Consider the following 12,500-nt stretch of genomic DNA (forward strand, 5'->3'; position numbering starts at 1 on the left):
CATAGCTGGCCCACTGTGCAGTATAATAAAAAGAAAAAAAAAAACTGTGACCAAAAAACCTAATTTTACTTAACTCTTAATTACACTAAAACAATTACAGTAGAAAAGTATGGACTGTTAGACAAATTAAAGACTCTGTGAAAAAAAAAAGATTCTGTGAAAATTAAAGACTTGATAAAATTAAAGACAGTGAAAACTTAAGACTTGATAAAAATTAAAGACTGTGAAAATCAGATTTGATGAAAAATTAAGACTCAGTGAAAATTAAATACTCAGTCAAAAAGTTATCAAATCTTATTGTATATAACATTCTATTCATTAAATAAAAATACACTATTGTAGAAGTTTATTTATTATTTATTTTTAGAATTATTTATTTTAGAAGTAGACTATTTATCATATATTCGCACTTACGTTAACAACAGTTTAACGTGCAATGAGAGAAGTTTAAGAACAGATTATTCAAGTTTCTTCTTTTAAAAGTAAGAGAAAGGCAAAATGTAATAATAAGAAAAATATAATAAATACTATAATAAAAATAAGTTATATAATAATCTCGTTTGCTTTGGACATGATGTATGAATATTTTGAAAACCAAACATGAGCAAGTTTATAACTGCAATGAATTAGGTATTTTGATCAAAAACACCTAAATTGAGATAAGCAATTATTAAATGATTATGATATTATGAAGCTCTTTAATCAGAAAAAAAAGAGCTTCAGCTATAAAACAATCTGACATAAAATAAATATAAAATAACTGACATAAAAGTTTGTTTTTTTTTTTGTTAAAATTTTGTTGTTATTTGCGAAACTCTTTTTATTAACACATTGCATTTAAAAATTCAAAAAAAAAAAAAAAATCATAGACAGTCTCTATTATTTAATAATTATAAATTGTAAAATAAAATAAAAAGATACGCTGGTATTTTTGAATCAAGCATTAATCCTGCAGTATAAGCATTGATTGCCGCCAAAAAATTTCCTTGTTTAAAGAAACAACTAAATAAATATTGGGAAATTGCACATTAACTCAGTAAAAAAAAACATATTTTATACACACAAAAACACACACTTTTTATAATGACAATTTTTGTAGATTTTAAACTAGATTCAACAAGGATTTCAATAGCATCTCCTTTTCATAATATTCATGTTTTTCATTATAACATCATGTTTGATTTTTAAATGTATGAAGGATCGCTTTATTTATAATATAATTTATAATTTTGCGTACTTTTTACACTTTGCATTATGCTCGTTTTTATCTTCGAGAAAAAATTTTTCATCTTTACCTTTTGAATGATAAATAAACTGCCTAATAATATGACTAAATTAGATTATCAACTCAAACTTGTTATTTATTTAAATATTTAAACTAAATGAATTTAAATATTAAAATTTAAACTTAAATGTGTTAACTCTTTAAACTTACCTACAATTAACTTTTTAACTTACTTGAGTTGTGCTAGGTTAATACTTCAAAAAAAAAATATCAAAGAAATATTAACAAAAACACTTCTAATTATTTCAAAAAAGAATAGTAAAACAACCCGTAATTATGAACCTCATGAAAATTTTCCTCCTGGGAAAGTAATAATGAGTTAAACCAAGTTTTTGATATCTAAGATAATGATTTAAATATACACTCTAACAACAATTACTTTTCAATATTAAATTCTGCCTGTAAAAGAAAAGAGACTAAATTTAATTGAATATTAAATTCTGCCTGTAAAAGAATAGAGACTAAATTTAATTGAATATTAAATTCTGCCTGTAAAAGAATAGAGACTAAATTTAATTGAATATTAAATTCTGCCTGCAAAAGAATAGAGACTAAATTTAATTGAATATTAAATTCTGCCTGCAAAAGAATAGAGACTAAATTTAATTGAATATTAAATTCTGCCTGTAAAAGAATAGAGACTAAATTTAATTGAATATTAAATTCTGCCTGCAAAAGAATAGAGACTAAATTCAATTGAATATTAAATTCTGCCTGTAAAAGAATAGAGACTAAATTTAATTGAATATTAAATTCTGCCTGTAAAAGAATAGAGACTAAATTTAATTGAATATTAAATTCTGCCTGCAAAAGAATAGAGACTAAATTTAATTGAATATTAAATTCTGCCTGTAAAAAAATAGAGACTAAATTTAATTGAATAGCAAAAACTAGATATAAACAAGCAGACAAAAAAATTTAAAATTTTTATATAATTAGCATAATTATAGAGTTCTTCAAGTTATCAATAAAGACTTTTCAAAAACTGCAGCTGAAAAACGCAAATGCAAAAAGAATAAGAAAGTCTCGCAAACCTTAAAGAAACATGAGTCAGTTCACTCTTATTTAGTAAACATTTAAGTAAAAAGAAATCAAAATCATTGTAATAGTCACTTTCAAAGAATATTTATGAAAAAAATTAAAGAAATTTATATTGCTTACTAATTTAAGTTTAACCAATAAATTATTCACCTTTTAAATTAACAAACTATCTTAAAGAAAACTAACTATTGATCATTAAAAAACTTTATTGTGGCAATAAAAAAAAAAATTTTTTTCAAGCAGCAGATTATGTAACTGTCATAATAAGAGTCAAAAAAAAGTGTGTTAAAATCTAATATTAGCTATTTACATTTAAAATTTAAAATAAAAGAGATATTAGAATAAACCTTTGTTCTAATATCTCTAATATCTCTAAAATTCTGTCAGTTAAGTTTGTGCTTGCATGCTATATAAAATTATGAGTTTTATTTTTTTGTTAAAAGAATATTATTTACCACCCCAAGACTAAGGGGTACTACAGTCATAACACCGCACTACTTTTTTTTTTAAATTGTGGTTACAACCCTCTCTTAATTCTATGAGTCCAAAACACAAACCTTGACAAAGTCGCTGTGCGGAGAAATAAATTGATGCTTATAAATTACTTTTGCTGAGCTCAAATGCATTTTCAACAACCAAGAAAGAAAATCTTTTGGTGCCATTTTCAAAAATGTAAAACAAATAGTCTTTTTAACAAAACATTTCTTTCTATTGACACACAAGTTCGATGATTTGTGGCAAAAACCTTATTAAACCTTAAACTATAATTTAATTTTTTTTTCAAGTTGAGCTAACTATGCAATTTGTCATAAATTGCATAATTTAGCAAAAATTAACATTAATTGCAATATTTTTCTTTAAAACAAAGTTTATTATCATGCAAATATAAATAAAGTTTTTAACAAAATAAAGATGTCTAACAAAATACATACTCTCCTTTGTCTTTAAGCCACATTGGATTTTTTTCATCTATGTGTTCGAAATCAGAATCATGATTTTCTCTAACTTTATTCATTTGAGCTAGTTTTTGCAGCCACTAAAATATAAATACAATATTGTCACTTAAAATAATTGAATAAAAAGAAAAAAAAATTCACTTTTAATATACTATATATGATTGCATTTTATATTGTATTGCATATATATTGACTGTATATGTATCTAGCAAAATATTTATTTTAGTAAAACACTTAATTCCTTTACCTGAGGCCATATTCTAATCTCTTCACTAAGCTTAATGGAGTGTTAGTCAAAAAATTCTTTTTAACTTTACAAATAAAAAAATTCTTTTTAACTTTACAAATAAAAAAATTCTTAAAAAATACTACTTAAAAAAGTTTTTTTTTTTTTGTTTTTAATAAAAATTTTTACACTTTACACATTTATTTTTATAAATTTCTACACTTAAAAAAACTTTAATAAATTTTTGACTTAAACTCGGTGTGTTATTCAGAAGCTTAATGTGAGTACAGTGACAGTTAAAAAGATTACCCTCTAAAAAGGATATAACTTGAAACTGGAAAGATAATTTTGGCCTGATAGTCAGCTTATTTTATCTTTTGATAAGAGGAAACTGTAAAAATCCTAGACTTTTTTGCACAAAAGAACACAAGGTTTTTTTATCTTTTTGCTCTTTAATAGTCCGACAGTCTAAGCATTCATTTAAAGGTTTTAGATTACAAAAATGTTAACATTACATAAATACAAAAACTAGTTTTGAAATAAAAAGATGATAAAAACTTTTTATTTTTTTAATTTCTTATCTTACTAAGTATTATTTTTAATTAAAAAAACAAAACTTTTTGTATCTAAACTTTTTTATTAATGTAAACAAATATCAAACAAAAATGCTTCATAGATAAACAAAAGTTTCAATGCAATAATTTTGGAACAAATGTTTCTATTCACAAGATGTCAAGATAAGTGTGCATCAGATATTGGCTTCAATAAAGTTTTTTAAATAAAGCTTCAGCTGAAACAGCTTTGATAGTTTATAAAAGTTGTTGAGCACTTCTCGTAGTAAGTAAAAAGTTGGGTGCAAGTAAAAATTAAATGCAAAATACATTAAATTTAAATCAAATGTTCAAAGAGGAGAAAAAAGAAAACTTACACACTTTACCCATGTTTACGCTCATATACATACAAATAAAAAGCATTTTTATATTCTTACATTTATATTATTTTTGTTATTATTTATGTTACTATTTTTTATTAATTTTACATATATTTTAACATTGCAATTCCCTCCATAATTAATTTTTTAAATAGCCAAACAACTATTTTTGCATTTTTACATGTTTTAGTATCCCTATAAAGTGTTTTTATTAAAAAAGTTTTATAAAATAGTAATTGCTTTGGAGCTACTTAATTAAGAGATAGCTTAATAATACTTTAAAAAAAATGTGCTTAGTCATTTAGAACAGAGTGGTCTACTTGACTTTAAAAAGAAGTAAAGTGGTAAAAAAAAAAAAAAAAGATTAAGAACTTTAATGAAAATTTTCAATGCATGTACCCTTACATACCTTTTATATTTACCGTTTTATATGAAAATATGCAAATTACACAAAAGAATGTAGATGCAAATGGTGTAGAGTAAGTAGGTAGGAATTGCAAATGGTGTAGAGTAAATAAATAGGAGATGCAAATGGTGTAGAGTAAATAAGTAGGAGATGCAAATGGTGTAAGTAAGTAGGAGACGCAAATGATGTAGAGTAAGTAAGTAGGAGATGCAACTGGTAGAGATATAAATACAACAATAAAATTAGGATTTTCATTTAATTTAAAATTTTGACATTTTAAAGTTTAGAAAGGCATTTCAATTAATTAGGAAACTCCCCTGATTTAGTTTAACGTGGTATTAGTTTATTAGCATTATATACATATGCACTTGAATAATTTGCCACTCACTATGTCAATCTCAAATACTTAAAACCCCTACATTTTTTTAAAAACACTTATTATATATCTCATATGACGTAGTGGCAACATTTAGGTTGACATACTTGATTTGATGCCATTACTCTGACATACTGTTGATGTGATGCCAGTTTTTACATTAAAACATTACATTAAAATTTGTATCTTAAATAACATTTAAACTTGTATTTTTTAACATATTAACTTGTGTTTAATAAAAATTATTAAACAAATTATTAAACAATTGTTAAAAAGTATTTTTAGCATATGTTTTATAATTAAAGAAATAAATAACTTGTATAAATCAAGTTTTATTTTTAAACTGATCATTTAAACTGCAATAGAATCTTTAAATTTTGATTTTCTTTTTAAAACTTATTTAGCTAGGTTTTTATTAAATTTTATTCTTTTAATTAGGTGTTACATTTTCAAAGTTTTCTAAGTTGGGAACAAAAGGTGGGGCATTTTCTTGCTTTGAATCCAAAAGTTTCATTCTGTTTTTTTTTTTAATCTTAGAGTTTGTATCAGTTTCAGATTCTAAGAAAAAATGGACTTTCCAATCAATTCTTTTAATAAAATGTTGCAACTTTTCAAATTTTAAACTTGTGTTTAAAAAAAAAAGTGAACAATACATAAAAGTATAATTCACTCACAAAAACAATTTTATAAAAAGGAAAATGCGTTTAAAACTTAAAAATATTATACATTACTTTAATAAAAATAATAAGTAATACATAAAAAAAAAACAATAATAGATAAACACACATTATTAATAATAAATTAATAATATAGTTACAATTTCTTCTTCAGGTAACTTTGACTCTCTTGCAGGTGTTGGGAGCTGTCTTGGAGTAAAAGATACTTGTATTTTACCACATTGGCGCGGAGCCAAAACATTAGTATGCAACTCATTTTTTGTATTTAATTTCAAATTCTCAGAATTTTTATGATGAACTTCATCGTCTTTATAATTATAAAAAACATAATCATTTAGATTTTTTATTATATACTATACAATATAATATAAATACAGTATACAAATATTATTTAACAATGTGTAAAAAATAATACGAACAATGGAAAAAAAAAAAAGAAAAAAAAAGGAAAGATTTTAGAAAAAAAATTTTATAAAAAAGAAAGATTAAAAAGAATCAAAAATTCACTGAAAAAAAGTAAACAATACTATTATTGATGGAGCAATTTTGTTTCCAGCCCTCTATATCTTCAGAAATATTCTGTATTTGTAAATCTTTCAAGCGATTTCTAGATTGGCGTTCATCATCCTCGAGCTTTAAAATCAGTTTTAAAAAATAATAAAAATGAATATACTTAGTTATTACTTTGTGATATATACGTGAAATAGAAACATTTGTTAATTGAAAAAAAGAGAAAAATTAGGAAGCACAAAAAATTGCTTTTGTGTTTGATTGTTATTTTTTATACAAAATTTTCCAAACATCAAACAAATATTTTTATATCACTAAATATTTTTTTATTGAGATAAAAGATTTATCATCAATTTTTATTTATCAATGATCAAAAATTATTTAAAACTTTATCATTTTTTTTTAAAGCAAATCTTAAACCAATTATTGCACTATTTTGCAAACCACATCTTACGTCACGTCTTACACCACATTTTTCATTATCTTTATATTACTTATATACATTTTCTATAGCTTTTTCTACACCATTATCTAACACCATTATGTGCATCACTTCTTACAACATTATGTACATCACTCCTCACGCCATTGCTCATATTAAAAATTACTTTTTATAAAACAATTTATTAGAAATAAAAATAAAATTTAATCAAAACCTTCATTTGTTGTTGCACAGTAAACTTCTTTAATAGGTCTTTATCTTGACATGCTTTCTTTGATTTTTCAGTTTCTTTTTCCTGAAACCATTTTAAAGCTTCGTTTCTGAGGTCACACATGAACTTTTTTTCATTTGACTTGCTAAATATTATACATATTCTATACATATACTTGTTAAATACTAAATACATTCTATACATATAATACCCAAACACTCAGTTAATATACTGAAACATCAACACATGGCTATTTAGGTATGAACACTGTATGCATAGCTAAAATTGCATTTGCCAATATAAACTTTAACTATCGATGTATTAAAATTGATATATACAACTTGTTTCTATGATCAGTGGCTTTGTTCACCAAGATTCTTATATCAGCTACAAGAGAAAATAATCCCAGTTTTAATGTGAGAAAATAATCCAATTAATAGTTTTTTAGTCATAAAGTTAAAAAAAAAAAAAAAAAAAGAGTAGCCTCCTGGACTATTGTGACCTCATATGTAGTGGACTTCTGTTTTAGGCATTCGGCAATGCCGCCCTGAAAGTGTTTGATTTTGGCAAAAAATTGCCGACCAATGTTTCTATGTTTTATGGTCAGACCTTTGTATCAAACAATTTTTGCCAACCTCAAAAAGATTGAGGTTGGCAAATTATTGCCGACCTCATTTTTCCTAATTCTGAGGGTTGATATATATATATATATATATATATATATATATATATATATATATATATATATATTTATATATATATATATATATATATATATTAGTAAAAAAATATCAATTAATAAGAATTCTCTTAATATATTAATAATTTGTTATTAGAAATTTTCGCTGGATTATGGTTACCAGCATTATCAGCTTGTAAAATATTTATACAAAAAATTTTTTTGTAATGTTTTAAACAGTTTAAAACTAACTGACGTCAACAGTTTAATGGTCCAAAAAAAGTCCAAAATTTAGTTTTCACAAACTGCCCGTTATCTAAATTAATTCCGCCATGTAAAGGTGAACATTAGAACCTCTGTATTTCAAGAGCTTTGTGCACTTTTTGATCAAATTTTTTTGTTTCAACTTTAATTATTTTTATCCTTTCCCACTATTTCTTGTGAGCAAAACTTATTATGGGTGGCTAACTGATAATTTTTCGCCTCGTTTAAACTTTTTAGATGTTGCTGAGTTTGTCCTTAAGAATTAAGAAGCTTACTTTAGTGGTATTGATGGATACAAGTTTATTGCATCAAATGAAACTTGAACCTCGTTTTTGTCAATCTCCCATGAATTTGTTTTACTAATGAAATCAAAAGAATTTTTTTCAGACGTAAGGGTAGAATCTTTTTAATTTGTGTGTGTGTGTGTGTTTATATATATATATATATATATATATATATATATATATATATATATATATATATATATATATATATATATATATACACACATATACACACATATGTGTGTATATATATATATATATATATATATATATATATATATATATATATATATATATATATATATATATATATATATATATATATATATATATATATATATATATATATATATATAGAACCCTTAGATGTTGTCCGAATGTTTTTTCCGTATTTTGTTGACAAAAAGTAAAAATTAAAATGCAAGACCGGAATTTTTTTTTTTAAATATCGATAGACTGCCTGCCCCAACCAAACCCTCAGTCGATGTAGCAGCACTCCCTTGCGGGTCAGGCTATTTGTCAGTCAATGTAGCAGCACTCCCTTGCGAGTCAGGCTATTTGTCAGTCGATGTAGCAGCACTCCCTTGCGAGTCAGGCTATTTGTCAGTCGATGTAGCAGCACTCCCTTGCAAGTCAGGCTATAAGATAGTCGATGTAGCAACACTCTGCGCATGATTTACAGTAAAAAAATAAAAATAAAAACATTTTATTAAAAAAAATAAAAATAAAAACATTGTTTATATTGTTAAAAACATTCAAAATGTTTTAAAAACATTCAGAATGTTTTTAAAAACATTCTGGTCAATTAAATTTGCGTTTTTGTGGTTTTTTTATATAACAATTAATTTGTAATTAAATTAATGGTTTTGTCTTTCGCCCAACACGAAAATGTTGGACGAAAGTCAAAAGTAATTAAAAGTGACGTGTGTTGGCGTAAGAATCACTTTTCTCCTTCCGCTCTTTCCAAAGCCAACAAACTATAGATCTATATATACACACATATATATATAATTCCATACCCAACTCTTTTAAACTATAAATTTGAAAGAGTTTATTGCAACAAGTAATCCTAATAAACAAAAATGGGATGATCAATGGATAAAAGTTCATAACTCCATTAAGTCAATACTCAACTTACTTAACAGCGCCTTGAACAGATTAGTCACATTCAATAAAACTTACTTCAAGTTTATAGATCTTAGAGTGGCCAGCCAACAGCCTCACAGAGTGGCCAGCCAATAGCCTATTCAAATTCCAAGATATTTTCAAGACTTATTAAGGAAAATTTTGGGTTTTTCAAGGATATATTGAACTTTTCCCAACCAGAACAAAACAAAATATGTTGATTTATGAAAAAGTGTTGAAATATTGAACTATTTAAAAAAAAAAATTCAGGTTTTCCAGGAATTATTGCAAAAAAGGGGTGTTTTTCCAGGACTTTTCCAGGTTTTTAAGGACCGATGTCCACCCTGCCTTATCTCACATTCTGTATAGAGCCATTATACTTCTTATTACTCATCTTTGCAGCAAAAAAAGAGCTACAACTTTTCCACAAACAACTACTTAAAATGATTGAAATTGGTGCAATAAATTCGTACCAATTCAATGTCACAATATTGAAGAACTTATTGATAAAACAACTACAAATTTACTTTAAAAAATCTCCACCATGTGTCTCTTTAGACTATTTAATAAGTGCTTAACTGAATCTTGTTTTTCTCCCTGCTGTAATATGAATTAGTATTTCCAAGTTTTAAAAATTCTGGAGAATACTCTGAACCCACTACTATCGCCCCATCTGCTTTCTATTATTAGCAAAATTTTTGAGTTTTTAATGAACAAACTTTTAATATATTATCTTGAGTCTACCAACTTACTCTCTGACAATCAACACAGATTTTGAATGTTTTATTCTACAGATGAATTGTTTACTAAATAAAAGGAAAGTTCTATTGTGCATTAGATAGAAACAAAGAAGCATTAGATAGAAACAAACAAGGCTCCACCCTCAGTTCTACATGTTGTTGTTGTACTGAATGCTGTTCCTCTACTATATTAATAGTCTTCCTGATAATCTTATAAAATTAACTTAAAAAAACTAACTATTGCCTTAAAAAGTTTTTTTGCTGACAATGCAATTAAATATTCCAGTTAGCATTTGCTAAGGTTGAACCATGAACATTAAATTTTAAAATATATCAACATCTCTTTTTTCCTCTTTTAATCTCCAGGAGACTACCCTTTTACTGTAACTATAATTTTAGACTCAAAAAAAGTTTTATTTTTTCTGCAAACATTGTTGTTTTCTCCGTGAGTTAAACCACTAATTTTCTCCTGTCTTCATGAAAAGTAAGCTTCACAATTAGTATACATTTTTTTTTTCTAAGTAGAGTACATTTTTTTCAGAATAATTATCAATCATAAAATTCTCAAAATTAATTAATATTATATTAAGTATTATAATATATATTAATTAACGATAATTATTCTAGTTATACTATTAATTAGTGAATAATATTATTTATTATTATTAGTTTAATAAGTAAAAAAATATCTATAATAAAACAACATTAATTACACAGCTTGCAGTTGTCCCCATTTTCCAGTAACTTTTTTAACTAAATGAAAAATAACTTGAGATTCAGCCACAGTAGCTTTTGACAATTCTGCATCAACTTCAGAATATAATGCCAATTCATATATATATGGAGGAAAACTCAACTAAAATATATTAGGCTTAATTACAATAAACAACTAAACTTGCCACAATAATTTTTTGCTAGCACAAAATTATTATGGGATTATATAAATATTAATATATTTGTAATAAAATTATTTATAATATACTTTAATTAATTATAATCTATTATTATTGTGCATAAATATTTGTAAAATACAAATTTAATTAAACTTGAAAAGTTTTTATGTATATTTTCAATTCCATTTTTTTTTTAATTTTAATTTGTAAGATCAAAGATGCAAATATGCAAAAATAAAAATAACAAATATTTATATAATTGTTTTTTAGAAAAGATATCAATATGCAAAAATAAAACCACAAACCTTTATATAATTGCTTGTAGAAAAGATATCAATTTTTTTAATAGAAGCACCTTTTAAAGGCACAATCAAAGTAATAACAGTGTCAGTCTCACTCCACTCTACATCTTCCACAAACAGAGGCATGTCATTAATGAAAAATCTTTTTTCAAAAAAAATAGTTTTTAGAATAAATAAATTTGATTCATGTCATAAAACATAAAACAAAAATGAATAAAGTTAAAAATAGAAACAATTAAAACAATATATATGAAAAAATAATCAAGAAAAAAATCAGAAATGTTTATTCAGTTGTTAATTAAAATCATGTATATAAGTTGTAGTTTTGAGAAGTTATATTGAAAGATAAATACAGACCTAATTTGCAAACCAGAACTGCAGGTTATCTAAAACAAAACTAATTGCAAACTCAGTTTGCTGAGTGATACAAAACACAGATTTATGATTAAAGACATAATAGAAAACAATCAATAAAATAGTTAAAAGATAATTATTTTCTAACTAATTACATATACATATAATAAAAACAATTTTAATCTCTAGCAAATACTTGCAAACCATAGATGTACTTAATCTATTTATGTTACATATGTGTAACCTATATGTATTATTGACATTTATATATACTATATATACTATATACTATTTATATACAATTTATACTATTTATATACACTATATACTAGCTATATTTACTATATGTTACTATAATGCGTTTTTCAATTTGAGAACTCCAAATTATTTTAGGCAATATATAAAGTCTATATTAAGTTAACTATATTGTCCTATACACTAAGCTTTTCTATATTTTCTCTAATGAACAAAATTTATCATACTTATAAATTGATTATAATGCAACAATAAATACATTTTTATAAATACAATATTAAAAAAATATATTGCAATTTTATTAGAGCACAAACAAGCTTTGGTTTGTGTTTTTAAGCGTTTCATGTAAAATATTTTAACAATTTAGTCAGTCTCCAATTCATAAGTGAAACCCATTTGTTAGTTACAATTCATGTTTTTTATACAGCATTTATCACTATACACATACAGTGTTCATCATTTATACAGTTATCATTGTATTCTTATGCAGCATTTATCACTATACAAATACAGTGTTCATCATTTATACAGTTATCATTGTAT

The 12,500-nt window shown here is 24.5% G+C and overlaps 2 protein-coding genes across 4 annotated transcripts in view; both read right to left on the bottom strand.

Annotated features, from left to right (window-relative positions):
- Positions 1 to 11,526, bottom strand: part of LOC136080560 (dynein axonemal assembly factor 4-like) — a 25,700-nt gene extending 14,174 nt beyond the window's left edge. For 2 of the 3 annotated variants that reach the window (XR_010638529.1, XM_065797376.1), the window contains exons 1-7: positions 11,352 to 11,526; positions 10,867 to 11,009; positions 7,065 to 7,206; positions 6,426 to 6,531; positions 6,039 to 6,205; positions 3,259 to 3,362; positions 922 to 1,002 (exon numbers count right to left, since the gene is read on the bottom strand). Coding sequence is in view for 2 of the 3 variants with exons in the window: in XM_065797376.1 (XP_065653448.1) it covers positions 922 to 1,002; positions 3,259 to 3,362; positions 6,039 to 6,205; positions 6,426 to 6,531; positions 7,065 to 7,206; positions 10,867 to 11,009; positions 11,352 to 11,474 (866 nt within the window). In the remaining variant the exon portion in view is untranslated. Of the gene's footprint in view, positions 1 to 921; positions 1,003 to 3,254; positions 3,363 to 6,038; positions 6,206 to 6,425; positions 6,532 to 7,064; positions 7,207 to 10,866; positions 11,010 to 11,351 lie in introns of all 3 variants that reach the window. The other variant, XM_065797377.1, reaches the window with a different exon arrangement.
- A 655-nt stretch (positions 11,527 to 12,181) lies between these two features.
- LOC136071858 (mediator of RNA polymerase II transcription subunit 24-like) overlaps positions 12,182 to 12,500 on the bottom strand; it is a 69,367-nt gene continuing 69,048 nt past the window's right edge. The window contains exon 27 of the mRNA XM_065797378.1: positions 12,182 to 12,500. This exon is cut by the window's right edge and continues 115 nt beyond it. Within this exon, the coding sequence (XP_065653450.1) occupies positions 12,481 to 12,500 (20 nt within the window). The 3' untranslated portion in view covers positions 12,182 to 12,480.

The sequence above is a fragment of the Hydra vulgaris genome, chromosome 05 (assembly GCF_038396675.1).
Source record: "Hydra vulgaris chromosome 05, alternate assembly HydraT2T_AEP".
NCBI classification, from domain to species: Eukaryota; Metazoa; Cnidaria; class Hydrozoa; order Anthoathecata; family Hydridae; genus Hydra; species Hydra vulgaris.